General features: G+C 36.5%; 1 protein-coding gene across 2 annotated transcripts in view; it reads right to left on the bottom strand.

Moving 5' to 3' along the window:
* Window positions 1-1636: 1636 nt before the first annotated feature.
* Window positions 1637-23857, bottom strand: part of macrod1 (mono-ADP ribosylhydrolase 1) — a 77809-nt gene continuing 55588 nt past the window's right edge. The window contains exons 5-11 of one of the 2 annotated variants that reach the window (XR_010894586.1): window positions 21672-21788; window positions 12228-12349; window positions 10516-10546; window positions 7672-7745; window positions 4985-5066; window positions 2475-2886; window positions 2013-2099 (exon numbers count right to left, since the gene is read on the bottom strand). Coding sequence is in view for 1 of the 2 variants with exons in the window: in XM_067381390.1 (XP_067237491.1) it covers window positions 2861-2886; window positions 4985-5066; window positions 7672-7745; window positions 10516-10546; window positions 12228-12349; window positions 21672-21788 (452 nt within the window). In the remaining variant the exon portion in view is untranslated. Of the gene's footprint in view, window positions 2887-4984; window positions 5067-7671; window positions 7746-10515; window positions 10547-12227; window positions 12350-21671; window positions 21789-23857 lie in introns of both variants that reach the window. The other variant, XM_067381390.1, reaches the window with a different exon arrangement.

The following is a 23857-nucleotide window of genomic DNA, read 5'->3' on the forward strand; positions in this document are numbered from 1 at the left end:
TTCAATTTTTGCTTTTGGTGGGGTCATTAGCCTACATTACACCTTTTAGTCAGCATGAAATGGAAGTTGAGATGGTCTTTTCTTCCTTATTGTGACTTACAGGCTTATAAGAGTTAAATGATTTCTTGAAAGAGAAAAATGTAGGGTGTGGCACAAAAAAAAAAAGAAAAAAGAAAAGAAAAACAGAAAAATATTTAAATCCTCCTATGTAAACACCTGCAAAAAAGGTGATTTTAATTTAGTTCTTACCTTATTTTGATGGAGCCTGTGTCCCAAAACAGCTGTTTGTTGTAGAGCTGCACAGTTTGTAGTCCTAAATACCAGAAGAAAATGAACCTTTTCTAATCATTTTCAATCCTTATCGAGCAACTTAGGGTGTGTGTAATTTATGTTGTAGAACGAAATGTGAAAGTCTCTTTAATGCTAACCCACAGACCTTATTTTACTCATAAATCAAAAACTGGTATTCATAAAAACCTTTAAGAAATTCGTGAGGGAACTCATGGTGAATTAGCCTTCTGGCTTGACCTACAAGTTGACGTCATGACCGAACAGCTCTATTAAGTAGAACTTCGTTATTAGCCTTAGCAGGGAGCTGTCAGGACCAAAGGTGCTGAACCAAGTATAAAACTTCCACTACTTTCTCAAACCCCAAAATAGAAGCCAAACAAGGACATTTAATTTTAAGAACATATTTAAAAATAGTAAATGCCAGGCCAGTGGCTGAGGACAAAGTGAGCAAGGATGGAGCGTAGGCTACTGCTTGTTCACGCATGCATTAATACAGCTCTGTTCAGTTCTAAACTGAACAAAAGTGCAACTTTTCGTTGTCTGGAAATAATTAGCGTTGACATTTTGATGATCGCCTACTGTGTTCAATGAAGAAAGTAAAAGTGTTTTAAGTGACACAAGGATGAAAAAAAAGGAAGGATGAAAAAAAAAAAAGGAAGCAGTTATAGAACTTTTTTTTTTTTTTTAAGCTACAATAATAATGCAACTTAAAAATCAAAAGATAAAAATAATTATTTGGGAAGTCACATTCAAAATCCACTTGGCTCCAAAAACCTCATGATCCTTCTGGTTGCATCCACAAGATTAAACCAGACTGAAGTGACTACAGACTGCGACAGAACACCAGGATGAAATGGCAGGGCCGCCAGTGATGGCAAGCTCCGTTTGACTGGCAGAATCTGGGGTTATGAGCCTGACGATACACACGGAACGCAGCTGGAGGGAACGAGAGAGAGAGACATGATAGGATCATTGAAAACGAGCACATGAGGGCATGGGAGAGAGAGATAAGGGGGAGAGAGCGGCAAAAAAGAGAGCTCTCATCCCTCTGTGGTTCTGCTGCTGGCGTATAGGATGCACTCCAGTGTAATCGTCACTGAAGGGTTACTATTTCAGCAACAGCCCTACATTGGCTGCTTTCGCTGTGCCAGTACAGCAAATTAAATAACACTTTACTAAGAGGGCTAGAGAGAGGGACACAGAGCTGGATTGCAAGAGGGAGGAAAGGAAGAGAGAAGTGCTGATGGGACGGTGATGAAGTCTGGATTTAGGATAATTACTCTGCTGAGCTCTTCCTCCCTCTCTCTCTTGTGCTCCCTTTTTTTTCTCCTCCGCTCTCATTATTTGAAGAAGCTTGCCTGATGACAGTATCTGAGCTGCCTGTCGCTTATTAAAAAATGAAAATTGCTTCAGATGAGTTTATTAAACTCATCTCTCCCTCTCTTTCTTTTTCATCTGCCTCCCTCACTCTCTCCTTTCTTTCACAGAAACAGCAGCATGTTGAGATGAAAGGAGACTCATCTTTTTTTAGAAGGGCTATGAAAGATGCTCAAACCGTACGATCCGAGTGGGGGGAAAAAAAATGAAATTGTCGCAAAACAATTAGGAGTTCTTGTCCTTTAACAGGGAATTTCACAAAATCAATCTGCATCAATATTTCAAAATATTTCATTTGTTTTAAATCTATTTGCTGACATTATACTATTAACTTGAAGGCTTACGGTGTAATTAATGAAAGTTGCATTAAGAGCCGCCCCAGCCATTAGTTCAGAGAGAGGAGTTGACTTTAATGAGGGTCTTTTATCATACTGGAAGACAGAAAGTACATTGAAGAAGTACAAATAGTGCACTTTCATTATAGGTTAAGCGTTACAACCGTTGACATACTCTTTTGGTTTCTTTGATTGCCTTAATTCAGTTTTTATTCAACTCTATAAACAATATTCATGTATGTTATCTTCTATAATTTAAATGTTAATGCCGTGCAAATCATATAGTAATTGCAGGAAATTGTTCCTGGAAGGATTAATAATGAGACTACGGCATATTTGAGACATAAATGGCTATACATAGGTATGATACTAATTTTGAAATCAACTAGAAAAACATTATTTATGAAAGCGTTTTTTTTGTGTGTGTGTGTGTTTCACCTAAAAATGACAATTCAGTAATCATTTACTCACCCTCATGTCTTTCCAAACACGCATGCATTTATTTCTTCTGCTGAACAGAAAAGAAAATACTGATTTCTATTGTATAGACAGAAAAAAGAAGGAAAAAATGGATACATGAGGGTGAGTAAATGACAGAATTTTAATTTTTGTGTGATCTACCACTTCTAAGCATACATTGTTAACAATATTAACACAAATCCAAAAGCAGTATGACTCCTAACTTGAAGCTGATACCAATCACAGAAATCCATGTAGCGCTGGTTTGATGATATGAATAAATCAGGTGGTGTCAGGCAGCTGTTGTTGCTTGTAGGGGCTGCATCAGGTAAAAGTGAGACAGTGATGTGGCGGGTTTGCAGGTTGTGTGGCGTTTCCACAGCAACTATGACATTCTCTCATAATTTGCTCTTTGGCGGTGAGCCTGGAGGTGAAAAACAGGGTCTAATAGAGCACACATACACACATATACAGCATCAGACATCTACACGAACACATAATGCTTAGAGAGTTCAGCCGCAGTGTGAGATCTCAATAACATCATGTCATAACTGTGAATTTTCGAGCAAGGTTCGTCATGCAACATGTTACATTTAAAAAAAAAGTACAGTACCAGTCAATATGTTTGGGGATGTTTAATAAGGGCATCAAATTTAGTAGTATGTAATACTAAATTAGTCAGTGTGCTGCTTTTTAATTAATTTCTTTTAACAACGTAAACACTGCATCTATTAAAAATGCTAATGTAGTCAGTGTTAGTTTGTTATCAGTGCAGGCTACACACGTAGAGCTATCACATAAGAATTACTTTAAACTGCACTAGTTTGTACTCTGTGTCTCAGAACACAGAAAAAAAAACTGACATAAATACACTGGCGTCACAGTCAGGAATAACAATTACCTGTCCTCTCACTGAGGGAGGGACTGTTGGAAGGATCTGAGATGAAAATACTTTAGGTTTTTGAAATGTATATGTAAACTGTGTAATCTTTGTTTAGAAAGCATCAATATAATCAAGGGTCATTATGAAATTTAATAATTGTGAATATCAGCTAACATCCGAATGAAATCAAATCGATGTTAAAACAAAATAAAAATGGCACAGTAAAGAATAATGTTTGGAAGAAGTCACTTTAAAAACCCTCAAAGGGTTAGTTCACCGAAAAATGAAAATTACCTCATAATTTTACTCACCCTCAAGCCATCCTGGGTGCCAAACACAATCAGAGTAATATTAAAAATATCCTGGCTCGTCCAAGCTTTATAATGGGAGTGAATGGAGGATGAGTTTTTGAAGTCCAAAAAAGTGCATCCATCGATCATAAAACATACTCCACGTGGCTCCAGGGGGTTAATAAAGGCCTTCTGAAGCGAATCAATAGCCGCGTTTCCACTGCCGGGCCAAAGGCGGGCGTGCTAGTGTGTGCCAGGGGCGGTCGCGTTTCCACTGTCACTTCCGGGGCTTGATCATGCCTCTTCGGTGCTTCCTTCGGCCCGCCGAAAACCTTGGTCCAAAGCGGGCCAGCTGGGGCTTGAGGCGTGGCCGAGGTGAAAGGCGGAGCTAATCGTAGTCAGGTGATGGTCTACACGCTGAAATGGGTTGGGTTGGGTTGTGTGACTTTTGATCAAGGGAGGTGTGTTTAAGGGCGGTTTTTAGATCAGCGCTGAGGAGCTAGCGGACCGCAGTGGAAACGCAACTTGATTTTGGCCTTGTTGCCTAAGGTCTGTGGCCACAGGCCCAGCCCGGCACGCTGTTAGCCCTGGCTCGCACTGGCCCGACAGTGGAAAAGCGGCTAATGATGATCTACACTACTACATGATGTACTACGCTATGTCCTATGTTAGAACGCGTAGTACGCCATGTCATTGTGTACTACGTCGCGGAAGTTAAGTCAAATGTGTATGGCTGTCGTGCCGGGAGCTTGTTATTTTACTTTATAAAGTTTTAAATAAGGATGTTTGACTTACACAAATGCACCGATTCACTTCAGAAGGCCTTTATTAACCCCCCGGAGCTGTGTGGAGTATGTTTTATGATAGAGGGATGCACTTTTTTGGACTTCAAAATCTCATCCTCCATTCACTCCCATTATAAAGCTTGGACGAGCCAGGATATTTATTAATATAACTCTGATTGTGTTTGGCTGAAAGAAGAAAGTCATATACACCTAGGATGGCTTGAGAGTTAGTAAATTATGGGATAATTTTCATTTTTGGGTGAACTATCACTTTAAGCATAGGCAGGTGTTGTGTGTGTGTTGTGGTAAACCCAACTTGTGAGGACAAAATGTCCCCACAAAGATAGTAATACCAGTTTTTGACTTTGTGGAGACATTTTTTGGTCCTCATGAGGAAATTATGTTTTTTTTTGAAAATGTAAAATGCAGAAAGTTTTATGTGAAGGCTATGTTTAGTAGCAGGGTTATGGGATAGAATATACACTTTGTACAGTATACAAATAATCATGTCTATGTAAAGTCCCCAAAAAACAGAAACCCATTGTCTGTGTGTGTGTAACATACCTTGTGGGAAGTATGCAGACAACATTGTTTCATAGAGCTCTTTGTCAGACTTCAGAAACACACAGAAGATCACCCGGTCCAGCTGACAGAAGATAAAAACAGCAGGAAAAGAGACAAGAAATAAAAAATAAATGACCACAGAGAATATTACTTTTGTGCTGATTTTGCTACTGCACTGCAGACGCAGACAGAACCACACAGACACAACTCACAAGAACATAGTCAAAATAATATATCACAAATGATCTTCAGCCAAATTAAACAAATATACTCATTTATTCTTACTACACCCTCTAAAGCTATAGCAGGAATTCTTGTGAATGGAGTTAAAGAATGAAATAAAGACAACATTTGTTGATTCCCAGAGAAAATAAAAGAAACTCTTTATCTTCCACTGCAAGTCCATTTCTGTGAAAGAGTTTTTGTTTGTTTTTACAAACTGAGATATGAAAATTATTTTTTGTGGAATGAATTTAACTTTGAATATTCCATATAACTGATTTAAAAATATGTTAATTTATCCTCTTCACAGATTTTTGACTTGTAGCCTCTCGGTTTTGTGTGAATAGAGGGTCTGCCGAAAAAGACCACTTGGGAGCTATCGGTTAGCATATTCTAATGTCTGAGTCTTTCTAGCCAGAGAGGCGCAGTGCCAATGACCTAACTGTCCTTGACAGAACACCAGCACCAGTCCCAAATGCTTCATGGCAAGCAACAACATAAAAAGAATACATCGAGATCCGTGCCAGCATCCTAGAACCTCCATCTCCATGACAACAGTGGTGAGGGCAGGTGGGCTGTTCCTGCTTCTAATCATGTTCCTGTAACACATCATTGCATCCAGCTAGCACTCCTACTCTGCCATTGAAATCTCTCTCACTCTCATTTTTCTCTCTTTGCTGCCTAGCATTGTCTTTTTTCATTCCACTTTGCCAAATGTCTCTCTCTCTGGCTCACTTTTCTTGTGTCGCTTTATCTGTCTGATTCGGATTCAAAATGAAGCTTTACATTGCCAAAGCATTTGTAACATTATTAAGATGCACATATGTAGCGAACTACAGAAAAAGAGGAGGTTAAGTTTTCCATTTGATGTTTACATGGTTTTTGGGTTAAAAGCACATGGCAAACCATTTACCAAACACTATCAACAAGATAATATTAGCATAATATATTTGTTTATTTATATTACCATACTACATATGTAAAACCAAATCATATCAAATTTTCTAAGTTTAAAAAATAGCTTTTATTTGTTACTACTAACTGTTTTGGGTTATTTTTATTATTAACAGTAGCCTTCTTTTGGAACCACGAGTCAACGAGTCACTGCAGATGTCATGAAGGTTGCGGACATGGAGGAGCACATTTAATTTAACTAAGTTAAGTGTTTACTAAAAACCGGCTCAGTCACATTTCATCATTTCAAGTTAAATTTGATTTAGACATGAGTGGTCCAAGAGAGCAAGTTGACCAATCTGTAATTAATTAGTCCACCCACTTCCACCGGCCTGATGCATTCATGTCGATATTCAGACCGACTGCACTCAAAATAGGTGGGCGTTATCATATTGACAGAGTAATCAGCCAATCACAGTGATGTGGCGGCACTGCCTTCTTTTATGTGACCTTTTGTCATTATTTTTTTCCGTTACTCCTCACATTCACTGTTAAAAACCAAGGCCTTTTATATATGTAGACATGTTTTGTATATATATAAATTGGTAACTTTACTTTAATGTCCTTGTTACCTATGTTACATGTAGTTACTGTAGCAATATTATATGCAACTAACCCTAATCCTAACCCTATAGTAAGTTCATTTAGTTAATTATTATTACTCAGTACCTAAATATATAATTATACTGTAACACAGACACCTTAAAATAAAGTGTAATTTTAATTTTAAGTACTGTTGATTATTTTCTCATCCAAATATTTTTTACCTGCTCAAAGAAAATGCTCTGATACACATTATGCCATTTTTAGAATAATAAAAATATAAATATAATTTAAAAAAAATAGATAACAAAAAAAATCCAAACAATAAAAGTACCCTCTCTCTTCCATTCTCTACTATTCTCTTGACGCGTATGGAAAGTGAAGGGGTTAGCAAGCAGCAAAGCGCTGGTTAATTAGTCTGCCGTAATTAGAGTGTCTCTGTCATTTTGTATGTCTGTAGCATAGAAGAAGGCGAGAGCGACTAAGCACGCAGTGCAGAGTGAGATGAAAGCTCAGGACAGGAGAGAAAGATCAGTGAGAGATGAGAGAAGGGGAAAGGAGACACAGATGTGACCAGGAAGAATCGAGAGCGAGCGATAGAGAGAGAGAGAGTGGCCGCAGTATGGGATGAGCAGAAGTTTTGTCAAAGACATCCTGATGGCTCATTTCCTGTTAAATTTACTCTGGGCTCACATTAACTCACAGGGGCCAGCGGTTGTGTCAATGCATTTGTGGATTTTTTTTTTTTTTTTGTATTTGTGCTGTTCTGCAAAGCCTATAAGCTCCGCTAGGAACCAATTAAAACTGTGAGGTTATATGTGTGCGCGTGTGTATGCTGACTCAGAAAAGTAAGTCCCTATGCAGCCACCATCTGTTTGCCACGGCGTGTTCCTCATCGAACAATAACAACAATGGCAAGAAAAGAACACCAATAGGGAAATGACACAGACACACACACACATACACACCTTCTCGTGGTTTTGCTCCAAGTATTCTCTCACTGTTCTCAGGGCAACTTTGACTGCTTGCTCAGGCGGGTATCCTGCACCACACAAATCATCCAACACAATACACATTAGATTTACACCAGGGCTTTCAATCGATTCAAATGTTTAAATTACGACTATTAAAAATAATTAAATTGCAATATGCTGATCGAGTGTATGCACTGTATCCAAATATGATTATTCAAAGACATTTCATTATTGTGGCAGATGAAAGCAATAAATAAACAGTACAAAAGGATGAAAATATTTTTTGTTTCATATATTTTGAAGCTGCAGTCTGTAAGTTTTGTCTCTTTGTCGCCACCTCTGTTTGAAACATCGACACAGCATAAATAATCTGCTACCTGCAGCATCCTTACATGCCATATAGCCTACTAGCTGGGACTCCTTTCTTTTTACAGACATAACGTAATGACCATAGACTGTAAAAAAAAATATGGACGTAGTGTCTGTGACATCACCCATACAGTTCTGAAGATCATTTTTGAAGCGAAAATGAGGCCGCTGCCATCTTAGTAGCGCGTCACCACACGTCAGTCCCGGATAACTGAAAATGGGCAAAGAGGCGGGACGTAGTAGTAGCCCATGTGACTGGTTGCTGAAACCACGCCCGCTTAGCTCGACGTGACCATGTTAGCAAGAGCTATCTATCTTAGATACTATCTAAAATAATAATAAAGATAACAAGTTATATCATTAGAAAGATCTAAAGCTTTACTGTCAATCTACATTGTTATTTTTTTTAAAGATATAGATGCTCCAACACCAGTAATTAATTTGTGTCGGGTGTGCAAATAAAAACACGAAAAATCAAACAGAACTTAATACCTTTATAATGAAATATAGATCGCGAGATGAATCCAATCCATGGCACTTGGGTAAAATGTCCATTGGAAAACAAAAAACAGTACTTTTTGTCCACGAAAGCATTAAATCCGTGAAATATTGATATATTATCCATTGTTTGCATCACATTTCTTCTGAATCTGCTCTCCATCATCGTTCTTCAAGAAATAATCCAATCTGAGCAGCATTTATGTTGTAAAACTGTCTGTGATCGTATATATATCTCTCAAACAAATGAGCACGTGTCCAAAGTATAATTTTTCAAAATAGTGCAGCAGTTTTTGTTATAATATCCAAGCAGTGCTGTCGGAGTTTCATATCCTCATGCTATTGTCATTGTAGTAAATCTCAGGAACTTTTAGCCAATGCCAAGACGATCCAACAACGCGTGTTCTGTTTATCTTCCGCACGCGAGCGCATCTACACAGACGCACATCAGTCTCGACTATTAATGCAGCAAGCTATATTTTATAATTGTATAAAAAAAAGAGAGAAAAAAGCACAAATACAGCTGAGATGCCAAATTCAGCGGCTGGAATTAGTTGACGGCTCACAGACAGCAGCAGCAATCTACCCGTCACTCAAGTGACCGTGCCCTTGATTATGCAGAACTTTAAGGCTTAGTATAATTTAAACGGATGAGTTATAAAAAAATTCACCCCCCTCAGATTTGTCATGAAGGGCAAAATTAGCAGTATAGACTAAAACCACAATTTGAACAAGACTGTAAACATGTTTTTTTCTGCTGTAAACTTTTCTGGCCTTTTTAACATGGGACTCAATGAGATTCTGCTCTCTTCTGCAGCCTGTCCCTAGTGGCCAGTCCATGAATCGCAGTTTAGGTCACTTCCGTATTGGCTTCACGAGAAACTGGGGGAGGTTGCCGCTTGGTAATGATGCAAAGACGAACGGTTGCATGCTCGAATTTCATGGGGAAACACACCAGTTCCGATTTTATTATGAACCATTATTACAAGCTTACCGTTGTGAATCGGGCTAAGGTAAGGAGATAGTTTCGAACACTGGCAAAATTGATTTTGGATTATTTTTAACCCAAAAAAGTTACAGACTGCAGCTTTAAATTTCGGTCTAAACACCTAAAGACAGATGTATTTGGCCATTGTATCTTGCAATTTTGTCAGCGTCTCATGTTATTTAATTGAGTTATTTTTTTTAATAAATTGATGCATTGAACTGACAGCCCTAACGCAAAGTAAATCCAACAGAGCAACACAACCTGATATTATCACGGACACACACATTACTCTGATTGTAGTGATGTAATTTGTATGATTAACAGAGGCGTCAGACATCAACACGCTCACACCTTGTCAGCACTTCGCAATTCTGCCGATGCACAGCACAATATATTTTCTGCATGAAGACTTGAAAACGATTTACTGATGATGGTTGTTTTCAAACTGAAGCTGTATGCTGGGTTCATTTTCAAGTTTAATCTCGACACGTATGGTTAAGAAGGGGGATTATAGTCACAGTGACATGTTCTTGCACCTAATCTCTCCTAATCTGAGCGTCTAATCCCACCCTTAATCTGGAAATCCCCCATACCACTGCAAGTGATATCCACTCTCGGAATTCCTAAAATGAGGTTCCTACTAAATAAACAACCACAAATAAATACACATGCATGAGCGCAGAGGTCACATCATAGCCGAGGTTCATAAACGTACCATTGATTAGGTTAGATAGAGCGTCATAAACACAGGGAATGTAGTATTATTGATGTTAGCTCATAAATGCGGTTAATGAATGAACACTGGTTTTAATACTAAATTAGTCTATTAAAAACTAAATCAACCAATCTGTAATCAATTACACACAGTACTTTATAGACTATGAATACAAAGGACATATAAATATAAATAATTGGTGTTAGACAAAACATTAAAGATGAAATGTAAATATTGATTAAGAAAAAGCGCTGTGATTTGCACCTACCGTATACCCCAGTAGAAATGCAGGGGAATGCCTAGACATCAAGAGACATAAAAAGAAATAACAACTTGAATGTTATATAATTAAAAGTGTGAAAAATTGTTTTCTTATCTTCAAACTACCAAATGCTTCTCTAAACAAATGTGTTGTATTAAGAAATTAATGTTTACAAAGCACTTACTGTTGGACCTATTAGTACAAAACCACAACAAAAACAGCTTTTACAAGGGAGGGTGAATGTAAATTGATTAATTACAACCCATTAAAGATACAATCCATTACTAATGACAACGAGCCACTTGTGCCCCAGAATTAAGGACCTTAAAAACAAAAGCTTTACTTTAAAGCAAATGGACCGAATCACAGTCAACTGTTGCCGCTTTAAAAGGCAAATTCTGCTAAGGAATGTCTTGCAAACCCCAGCATGTGCAGATACAGTTCTTTGAAATCAATTAAGGGAATGAAAATTATGTCATTTACTCACCCTCATCTTCTTCCAAACCTTGAATTAATTTATTACTTTCATGGAAGACAAATAGAGCTATACTGCTGAACCTCCTAGCTGCCACTTTTCCATACAATTTATGTGAATGGAGATAGGGGATGTTCAGCAAAACAATAAAAATAAAAATAAAATAAGACTTTTGAGTTTGTTTCATTCTATGGCACTTTTAAGGTTATTTTTAGCCAAATTATCATCTGTCTCCATGCACATTTATAGATTTTTTTTTAAGGAAGATCAACCAGATTATTTAGCACGACAATAACTTTTATGATCCATGGAAAAATTATGGGTTAAAATGACTAGTGTTGTCACTGACTGCATCAATAATGTTTTTTTTTTGTTTTTGTTTTTGGTAATGGAAGTAAAGCTGAAATAAAAATATAAGTATATAAGTATAGATGAAAAATGAAACAAAAATAAGAAATGTTGGCTTGGCAACTAACTAAAATAAATAATTTATATATAAAAAAAAATTTAAATACTAAAATGACTAAAACAAAAAAAAGTATCTAAAGATATATAGAAATATTTATAAATAAAAAAAATGACAAGAACACAAAGTATAAAAAAATATATTATAATATAAATATAAAAAATAATATAATATAAATAACACTGGTAATGACATAAGGGTGAGTAAATGATGAATGAACTTAATTTTTAGATTAACTACTCCTACTACTTCACTTATAACCTTTTCCCAAGCAAACACCAGTTACATAAAGATAAACAGGAAGACCCCATAAGACATTATGATGCTGCAACAATTGCTTGCTCCTTCTCAAAAACCTTAACAATAGATCTCAGCTGTGCCTGTGTGTATTTTTATCCTTGCTGGTGCACTGTGTTAAAATCTTTTATATATGCAGTAACCTGTCTTCAATAAATCATTCTCTGAAAGAAATAAAGCTGAAACGGCTCTCGACTGTTTTAGTAGATTCATATAAAAATTTTTAGGGCACCAGTGGAGTGCGAGTTATGTGCTGTGTTATGACAGGACTGCTGGCATTTTGATTCTCATACTGTGACGCAGCTGTGGGTGTGAGTGATACAGGTTGAGAGTTTAACATGTTAACGGTATGTACCCGAGTTTATGTGCATGCAATGTGTTAGGATCGAGACTGCGGTAGGCCATAAAAATTGCATACAAGTAGTTATATTGCTGCCAAGACATGAAGTTCTGTGTGTGTGTGTGTGGTGAGACCCTCACCACAGTCCGCAGGTGGTTCTTAGTTGCTGTGTGCAGACAGTTATAATAACAGTTTCTCAGCGCTTGTTCCTCTCTCTCCCCCACTGAACCGTGGACTATCGGCCCCACGGTGTGAATAACATCTGTGAAATAGAGAGATACAGTCAAAGACAGACAGAAGTCACACAAAAATATGTGAATGTGTTTAATAATTTCAACTTTCTGTCTGGATCCCTAACGTTCATCTATCCATGTTCCTAAAACACAGATATGCTCATGATACACTATCATTCAAAATGATAGAAATTAATGCTTTCATTGAGCAATGGCACATTAAATTTATCAGAAGTGACCGTAAACACTGCCTTGGTGATCATACGAGACTTCTTTCAAAAATCTGATTGATTCCAAATTTTTGAACAGTAGCCTATATTTTAAATGTGCAATTATTTTCTTAAATTGACTTAAATTGACAAGATTGACTACCATAGAAGTAAATATGATTACTATGGTAGTCAATGGTGGGCGAAATCTGCTTGGTTACAAACATTCTTCCAAATATCTACCTTTGTGTTCAGCAGAACAAAGAAATTCATACAGGTTTGGAACAACTTTAGGGGGAGTAAGTGATGACAGAATTTTCATTTTTGGGTGAACTATCCATTTAAGTGATTTGAAAAAATGTACAGTGCATTAAAAGTGGGAAATTTGACCATATTCTGGAATTACAGTAAACAAAAATTAATAATTTAGAATTTAGTCCTATTAAATGTAAAATAAATGTCTTTCAAATATATTACAGGGCTATTAGTTACACACTTTATCCTCAGAAATAGAAAAACAGTTCCACTCAATAGTGGTATTGTCGGTATATCAGTATCAGTGATACTGGCCTTGGCAGAACTTGGCCTTTGTAACACAATGTGGCTGACTTAAAGAAATAACTGACTGTTATTGGAAGGGTCTTTTGGCTTGCTTCTTCTGATGACATATGATGATATATTACTCCACAACATAGAAATATCTCTTCACAGTAACTGCTGTACTGATAGGCGCTGTCACCAGCTGAGGTGATACACATTGGGAGTTTTTAATCATATCTACACCCCATATTTACCATGGAAACCACAGTTTCTGCCAAAATACCATAGTGACAGCGATTGTTATAAATAAGTAGTTTAAGACAGTAAATTCATTTGGAATTAGCAAGATTTCGCAATACTTTTTCTAGCACTGATTACTGCAATAACTAGTAATTGTTGGCAGATTCTATGGTTTCTATGGTACATGTTCATAAGCATAACAGAAAACAGCTGAAAGCATCATAAATATTTGATTCTAGTTTTATTGCTTTTATTTGTTCTAAAGTAGAATGTATGCTTTAAATTGAAAAATTGAGAGCGTGCATTTTCAAATGTTGGTAACACTTTATAATAAGGTCTCATTTGTTAACATTAGTTAATGCATTAACTAACATTAACTAACAATGAGCAAAATATTTGGGTTACACTATTTTAAGGTGATGTAGTTACATTGTACTTACTCAAATAAGTACTGAGTACTATTAATTAACTACATATACTTACTATAGAGTTACAGTTAGGGTTAGGTTTAGGGTTAGTTACCTGTAATTATGCATAATTTACTGTTATTACCTAGTAAGTACATGTAGTAACATGTGTTACCAATATTTGTTACCAATGTTCACAAACTGAACTAATTTGTGAACTAATGTTCACAAATACAACATTTGAATTTAATTATTAGTAAATGTTGAAATTAACATTAACTAATATTAATAAATGCTGCAGAAGTTTAACTAAATTTGTTAACTAGTGTTAGCTAATGAAACCTTATTGTAAAGTGTTAACCAAATGTTTATTTGAAATGCCGTTTCCCAAGTCTGTCAAAATAATGATTGTTATTCATATAATAATATAAAAATTGCCTGTATGGCAATTGTCAATACAGCAAGTGCGACACTTACATGCTTTTACATGCTTTTGTAAGAGAAAGTTGATGAACCCCTGATGTGTCTTTAATAATGTCTTTGATTAGTTCTCTTATTCACTTATACCAACGACACTTCCTTTTTGTTGTTCCCATTTCTACCATCTGTCTGTTTCTCAATTACTAAAGTCCTGCTTATCTCCATCCTGCACCCTCTCATCTCAATTTCCCGTTTCCTCCTCCCATTGACACTCAGCTCAACCAGACGGCGGGTCCATTTTCCTTGTCCTCCTTTTCCGTCTACTTTCTGTCTAAAACATTCATCCATCTGTCCTCTCAATGTCTTGTGTCCTTGTGTGTCACGTCTGTGGCATATCCTCAATCTCTCCCCTTTGCCCCGCATGTCCTTTGGACGTCCAGCAGCCCTCCGTCAGTTACACTCCCACTCCTCTTTCCCTCATCCATCCACCCCCCCCCCATCCCTCCCCGACACCTCTGCGCTGCGTGCTGTCCGGCTGCGTTTATTTACCGCTGCACTCTGCAGTGTTTACAGCATCGATCCACCTCTGTTTGTTTAGTCCAGCAGCACCATCATACATCAAGTCAGGCAGAGACATTACTCACACACAAACACAAATACACAACCACCCTGACGCTTGCATATGAAGTGCAAAGGAAAACAATGGGCAGGAGGAAAAAAACAGAGAACAGTGGGCATATGTTTGACTGGAAGTACAGTGTCACAAAATGTTGTCATTTCTGTGGCACAGCATGAACTGCTAAAGCGGGTGTAGAAGGAAGAGAGGAAGAGAGATAGGATGACATAATCACAGCAGACACAGGTGCAACTGGAGGTTAAAGCAAACTACAGAAAACTGCCGGGAGGTTTAGATATCGCTCTGCTCAACTCCCTCTGTTGCTCCCGTTTGCTCTCTAAAACAAATACACACAAGTGCGCTTACAAAAGAGTGTGCAAGGGGAAGAAATGAACATTTTCTACAGAGTTCAGAGTTACGATGTAGCTCTTTTAGACCTTGTAGCTAATAGATTGTTTCTGAAATTACCATTTAAGCTGTTGGCCTAATCTAATAAATATAATATATATTTGCATATAGCTATTAAATGTGAATAAATGTTAAATTATAAAGTATATATATATATATATATATTAGTTACCAGGAGAACAGTACTTGCCTGACTGCATTGTGCCAAGTGTAAAGTTTGGTGGAGGGGGGTTATGGTGTGGGGTTGTTTTTCAGGGGTTGGGCTTGGCCCCTTAGTTCCAGTGAAAGGAACTCTTAATGCTTCAGCATACCAAAACATTTTGGACAATTTCATTCTCCCAACATTGTGAGAACAGTTTGGGGATGGCCCCTTCCTGTTCCAACATGACTGCACACCAGTGCACAAAGCAAGGTCCATAAAGACATGGATGAGCGAGTTTGGTGTGGAGGAACTTGACTGGCCTACACAGAATCATGACCTCAAACCGATAGAACACCTTTGGGATGAATTAGAGCGGAGACTGTGAGCCAGGCCTTCTCGCCAACATCACTGACCTCACAAATGCACTTCTAGAAGAATGGCTAAAAATTCCCATAAACACACTCTAAAACCTTGTGGAAAGCCTTCCCAGAAGAGTTGAGGCTGTTTTATATATATATATATATATATGGGTTGGACCAATAGACAATGTCATCTTCTATAATATAATATGTCTGACAGACATCACGGTGTTGAGCTGGCATCGTGATACACCTGCCTGCAAAAATTTTTTTTTTTTTTTTTTCTGATTAGGTAATAATAACAATTAAGTTGTTCCCAATCACAATTCAAATTACATTCATAATTCAATGAACACAATTTAAACAGTAAAGACTGTATTGTGCAAAACGCTAGACGAATTATAGGCTACTAGATGTTTTTTCACAAACTAAACCACTGATATACAGACAGAGGACAGAACGGTAACACTATTTTACTGTTTTTAGTTGAAGTGAACATTGTGTCAAAACATCTTCAAAAAATTATTCACAAAGTCAAAAAGTTAGGGTTTTATATATTTATATATATATTAGGGTTATATATATATATATATATATAAAACCCTAATATATGTATATATATATATATATATATATGTATATATATATATATATATATATATGTATATATGTATATATATATATATATATATATATATATATATATATATATATATATATATATATATATATATATATATATATATATATATATATATATATATATATAAAACCCTAATATATATATATATATATATATATATATATATATAAAACCCTAATATATATATATATATATATATATATATATATATATATATATATATATATAAAACCCTAATATATATATATATATATATATATATATATATATATATATATATATATATATATATATATATATATATATATATATATATATATATATATGTATGTTAGGGGTGTGACGAGATCTCGTAAAATGTGATGAGATTTCTCGTCGAATAAGTAGTCTTGTGATGTTGCTATGACACAGTGGTTAGGATGATTAGGAAAGATTATGCCACTGCTACGTTTACACGACGCCTCCACTGTCATTTTGCTTTGTATTTAAATAAAAAAACATTTAATTCAGTTGGATAACAGTCGCTGCTGCTCCATATTTACAGAGTACACGCGAAAGTGAAAGTAAACGCAAGCGCGCATTCAAACGTGTTTTCAATACCCTGCATTTTGAAAGCGCCTTCCTGATGAATACAAATATCTCTCAATATAAAAGCTATTTTAGGCTAGGCAGTGTAGTTGTAACCATCTCTTAGCTCTGTATTAAAGAAAAATTGGTCTTATTTGCACTTTGAATATTGACAGAGTGCGATTATGGTTGCACTTATTGTAAAGTGTTACCATAAAAATGAATAACAGTTTTCTCTTAATCTTATTAAGCACAAACAATAAGGTTTCATTTGTTAACATTAGTTAATGCACTGTGAACTATCATGAACTAACAATGAATGACTATTTTTATTAACTAACAAAGATTAATAAATACTGTAGCAAATATATTGCTCATTGTTAGTTAATGTTGGTTAATACATTAATGTTAATAAATGTGACCTTATTGTAAAGTGTTAACATTTTTATTTATACTGTTTATTTCTATGATCAGTTTGTGTAAAGGAGTTCAGTTAGGAGGTCAAAAGTTGTAGAAGCTCATAAATCATGTACAGCAAGGTCTGAAGAGACTGAAATCATACAGAAGAGAAGCCAGTCAGTTGAGTTAGTAGCAAAACCTTTTACTGTGCTTTAGTATTGTTGTCTTTTACTGCATATGATAATTCATACTCAGAAAGTAGAACTGAAATGGCATTCATTACAAGATGATTAGTTAAAACATTTTAAATGCACCTGCAGATTATTTTTTTCTAGTCATGTATTTCTCCATTGAGGATTTCTTAAAAATAGTGTGTAAAAAATCTTGTCTCGTCTCGTGAACTCAATTTCGAGTCTCGTCTTGTCTTGCCAGATACCTGTCTAGTCACACCCCTCATATATATATATATCTATATATAAAAATATATATATATATATATATATATATATATATCCATTACATTTTATATATATACTGTTCAAAAGTCTCCAAAAATGGTTTTAATGGTTTTAAACCAGTTATTTATATATTTTGCTGTAGTGTGTCAGTAGGAAATATCATTTTACATTTCCAAACATTCCATTTGCCCTTATTTGTAATAATTCACAGAGATTTTTGTAGGAACAGGGAGTCTGACAACAGCCGGTATTCTCCACACAGATCTCACCATCATTGAGTCCATCTGGGATTACATGAAGAACCAGAAAAAAACAGACAGTATAAATCCAGAAGAATTGCGGAAATGTCTCCAAAACACTTGAAGAAACCTACCACCAAAGCTACCTGAAAAACTATGTGCAAGTGTACCTAGGACAAAAGCAGTTTTAAACATAAAGGGAGGTCGCAATAAATATTGATTTGATGTAGTTAACAGAAGTTAAATGAAACATCCTCACTTTGCAGCATTTTTACACAAGTGCCTAAAACTTTTCACAGTACTGTAGTTTTGCAGATCGGTTTCTTCAAGTGTCTTGGAGACGTTGCCACAGTTCTCATGGTTTTAGTCTGTCCACTGTGACAAGTATTGTGTCTATTCATATGAATGTCAGGTTTCAACACAAAATTAAAGAATATATTAAAATAAATAAATAAATGACATACACACACATATACTGTATATGTATATATGTATATATATATATATATATATATATATATATATATATATATATATATATATATATATATATATATATATATATATAATTTTGTTTTGAAACCTGACATTCATATGAACAGAAATACTTGTATATAAAGTATAATTAGATACATAGATATTTTATAGAGAGATAAATTACATTTTGTTATATTAATATTTTATTCCCCCTTATTAATTACAGTTACTTATTAATAGCATTTTTATATTTAAATAAATCCATTATTTTGTTTCAGGATTATATGCACTGTATGTCAATACTTTTTTGCTTTAATATATGCTGGATCACAGTGTGGTCACACAGCTTCTACTGTAGAAGCACGTATGTCTTCTAAACCATTTTATTTCACCATAGCTTCCTGATCTGCTCATGAGAAATCATACCGTTCTCTTCCTCCCCACGCAGCTCCCAAACCAAAACCTGACAAGATCCATAACGTATCGATGAATCTAGTCCAAACTTGCTATTATCAGGCTCTAAATCACTCCTCTGTTTGTTCCCCCCTCCTTCCCACCTTCCTCCTGCTTGCTCGCCTTTCTCTTTCCTCTTCTCCCTCCCTCTCATTGAAAGGTTGTCTGTCTTTCTGCTACCAAGTCTAACTGTTCACTCATCCAGACCAAACCCAAGTCTCCTGTCTCATACACAAAAGGAGGCCCTGGTCTTTCCCGCCAATGTCCCTGGAGAAAAAGTCACTGTGCACAACTAATATCCCCATTCTGCAGCATGGGAGCAGGTGCATTGATTTAAAAAAGGCAGCTGGCTAAGACGGTACAAGAGATCTGCTTATCATCTGAAAGGTCTGAAGGTGTTCGACTCACTTTTTTGTGTTCCCCCCTTTTTCTCAAATTCAAATCAGCTTGACACCCGAGTTATACCAGCAGTCACCAGCCGATCAAGCACGACGGACTGTACAATAGATCCCTCTCCTTTCACCTTAGATTTCATGCGACTGGTTTTGACAAGAAAAGGCTGTGATTTCAAGAAAGTTTCAGCTCAAAATTGATTTGAGATAACAGCCTGGAACTTGAGGTCATTGTAAAAGTACAGTGCATTTCATTGGAGTGTTTAATAAATATAATTAAATAATTGAACCTTGTTATTCATCCAGTCAATGAGCAAAAGACGGATGAGGGGAGAGAGAGAGAGAAAGGGATTAGTTAAATAACAGGAGAGAAGGGTGGGTGTTCGATTGGCCTGTGTGGATTTTAATTAGTGTTAATTGGCCACAGAGGGAAATGAAGGCTCAGAGAGAGTATGTGTATGTGTGTGTATTGATAAATATGCTTCTCTCTTCTCTTTCTCCCCCCTAGCAATGGTTGTTTTGTATGGTTGCGTCCCTAGTCAAGGCTGCATTGGTACACAGGTGGACTTAGGGACTGACAGGAGTAGCACATTCTGCCTTTCATGCACCAATGAGATCCACTGGGTTTCTAGTTCACCCCCTCAACCCTGGCAGAGTATGTATTATTACTATACTTCTGTTTTACTATAAGACACAAACATTCACTCCCCTATCCTCATTCAACAAGCAACAGATGTGCGAGCACATGTGCAAACTGCAGCTCAGGCAGTCAAAACATGACAATACTCTATACAAACACACAAATCTCAGATTTTATTTAGGGGCTTTAGCCTGTAATTATAGATGCTTTCTATTACTATCACATATACTTGAGGTTCAAGCTGAAGTATGCAATTTCTCCACCACCGAACGGAACTGCAAAAACAATTCTTGTTTTCAAAAAAGGTTTCCAAATACGCCCACATCAGTCATTGATTGAACTGATGGCACCGCCCCAACTCATGCCATTGGTCGAGTCAGTATTGTTGTGTGCGACTAGACGGGTCTCTCAAAACAACAGATGATTTTTTTTAGCACCACAGAGATATAATATGAATAGCTTACTTATAGTTGTTTCTGCATATTAAGATAGGATAAAAAAAGTTTTTAAATACTGAAAAACGTACATACTTCAGCTTCAAGCATTAAACGTTTGCACTTTTGCTATGGACATGACTGACATCTTAAATCTTCTAGCATGTTGAGAAGAGCTTTGCTATTACTTTTTCAAACAATCAGAGGCTTTACAATTTAGTGGATGATATAATAGGTGAAAAAATACCATAGATTTAAACTGAAGGAGTTAGACTTGGGGATTGGCTGAACACCCAAGCAGCAAGTTTTGCATAGACACATTTCAGAGATTTAAAAAATAGAGGGGGGGTGTTGCTCTCTATGCCATGATGCTCTCTACCCACAGACAGAACCCTGAAACTTTTACATTTTAACAGCTCACAAATCACAAATAGTCCAAACACCTGTTCGTACATAAATTATAATCTGTGTGCGGTGCACGTAGTCAGACACAGACACTAATTTCAGTCCTATAATTACTGCTGATATTTACTGTTTTACTCCCCGCAGTTCGGTACAGTACAAAGAGAGAAAGAGACGAGAAGGAAAAACAAAAAGTTGGAGAGAAAAATCAACTAAAGACGTATAAAATCTAACAGAAAGCATAGCCTGAAGTGTGAGGCAAATCACTGATGTGTATCTGTGTGTATATGTGTGTTGGGGGTGGCTGGAGAATCAGCAGCGTGTGCATCTCTGTCTCTGAACAGCAAGGTACGATGGAGGGGATCATAAATTAGACAAGGAAATTACTGCTAAGTGTGCGAATAAATTAAAGTGCGCTTGCTTCTGTAAACACTGTCTGACTACATAATTACTGAACACTCTTTAGAAGAGTGAAAGAGAGGGAGGGAGATGGATGGGGGAGGGAGGGAGAGTGATAGGCAAAAAGGTTTGTGTTGATGGTTTATTCATTTATTCATACGGCAGTGTGCAACATGTACGCAACCGTTTGACTTTTTGCTAGAGAGGTTGCACAACACCTGCTTAGACGGGAAATGAAAAACCATGCAAAAAAATGCACTTTATGACATTTATCAAGATTAATTTAGTTTCTACAAAAGTACTGCGCAGACTTTGATTTGATCAAGCGTAAACACGAGCAAGGTTTGCTCTTCGCCTTATCCATTTGGAATACTGGAAGAAATGCTCATGTTTAATTCTAACAAATGATTCTGAATTCATCATCCTACACTAAAGAGCTCAAACCATTTCAGACTGATATTTATATGGCATTTGTATGATGATCAGTGTGTTTCATCAGCGACTCACATTTTGCAGGCAGGCCGTAGGCTCCGGTGATCTTGGCCTCTCCCGTTTCGCAGCCGTTCAGAGTGGCACATTCCTTCCTCAACAGAGGACCAGCCCCACGATGAATGGCACCATCCACTGAAGGGGGAATATATACACACACACACACATTCATATATATATACACACACACAATACCGTTCAAATGTTTGGGGTCAGTAAGATTTTTTAATGTTTTAAAAGAAGTATCTTCTGCTCACCAAGCCTGCATTTATTTGATTAAAAATACAAACAAAAACAGTTATATTGTGAAATATTATTCCAATTTAAAACAGCTGTTTTCTATGTCAATATACAGTAAAGTGTAATTTACTCCTGTGATCAAAGCTGAATTTTCAGCATCATTACTCCAGTCTTCAGTGTCACATGATCCTTCCAAAATCAATCTAATATGATGATTTGATGCTCAAGAACGTTCATTATTATTATCAATGTTGAAAACAGTTGTGTACAATTTTTTTTTCAAAATTCTCCGATGAATAGAAAGTTCAAAAGAACAGCATTTATTTAAAATAAAATATTTTCTAACATTATAATTGTCTTTACTGTAACTTTTGATCAGTTTAACTCATCCTTGATAAATAAAAGTATTAATTAATTTGTTTTCTATCCCCCAAAAATAAAATTAAAATTCTTACTGACTCCAAACTTTTGAACGGTAGCGTTTAATGTTACAAAAGATTTAGATTTCAGATAAATGCTGTTCTTTTGAACTTTCTATTCATCATAGCATCATGAAATAAAAATGTAAATAACGGTTTTCAACATTGATAATAATCATAAATGTTTCTTGAGCATCAAATCATCATATATATTATATATATTAAATATATATATATATATATATATATATACACACACACACACACATATTACACACACATACATGCACAATGGTTATTATGTCATCTATGAAGATCTAGCATTCTGCACATTTTTAAACAGACACAGATGAAGCAGTGCAGTAACATTATTACACTTATTTGAACGAATTCTAACATTTATTTTAAAGAATTACTGAGAGACATTTATATTAGGGCTGTCGATGTAATGCCTTAACTTAATGAATTAGTTATGGGAAAAATAATGAGTTAAAATTATTAACACATTTAACACACTCGCCCTGCCCAGACCTACATACAGTAGTTTGTCTTACATTTCATGATTTTGATTGATGATGAACATGAGGCAGGACAACAACTAGAATGCCCCTAAAATTCAAGATATCAGGGCAAAAATGCCCCTGTATGAGTTTTTGTCTCATATTTCCACTGATCAGACATAACATTATGACCACTTTCCTAATATTGTATTGGTCCCCCTTTTGCTGCCAAAACAGCCCTGACCCGTCGAGGCATGGACTCCACTAGACCCCTGAAGGTGTGCTGTGATATCTGGCACCAAGATGTTAGCAGCAGATCCTTTAAGTCCTGTAAGTTGCGAGGTGGGGCCTCCATGAATCGGACTTGTTTGTTCAGCACGTGCCACAGATGCTCGATTGGATTGAGATCTGGGAAATTTTGAGGCCAAGTCAACACCTCAAACTCTGTGTTGTGCTCCTCAAACCATTCCTGAACCAGGGAATACTGTTTCAATGAAAGGGTGTACATGGTCTGCAACAATGTTTAAGTAGGTGGTACGTTTCAAAGTATCATCCACATGGATGGCAGGACCCAAGGTTTCCCAGCAGAACATTGCCCAAAGCATCACACTGCCTCCGCCGGCTTGCCTTCTTCCCATACTGCATCCTGGTGCCATGTGTCATCCACATGATGTAAAAGAAAGCGTGATTCATCAGACCAGGCCACCTTCTTCCATTGCTCCATGGTCCAGTTCTGATGCTCACGTGCCCACTGTTGGCTCTTTCGGCGGTGGACAGGGGTCAGCATGGGCACCCTGACTGGTCTGTGGATATGCAGCCCCATATGCAACAAACTGTGATGCACTGTGTATTCTGACACCTTTCTATCAGAACCAGCATTAACTTCTTGAGCAATTTGAGCTACAGAAGCTCGTCTGTTGGATCGGACCACACGGCCTTGACGTGCATCTGTGGGCCTTGGCCACCCATGACCCTGTCGCCGGTTCACCACTGTTCCTTCCTTGGACCAATTTTGATAGATACTGACCACTGCAGACTGGGAACA

The sequence above is a fragment of the Chanodichthys erythropterus genome, chromosome 1, assembly GCF_024489055.1.
Source record: "Chanodichthys erythropterus isolate Z2021 chromosome 1, ASM2448905v1, whole genome shotgun sequence".
Taxonomy (NCBI): domain Eukaryota; kingdom Metazoa; phylum Chordata; class Actinopteri; order Cypriniformes; family Xenocyprididae; genus Chanodichthys; species Chanodichthys erythropterus.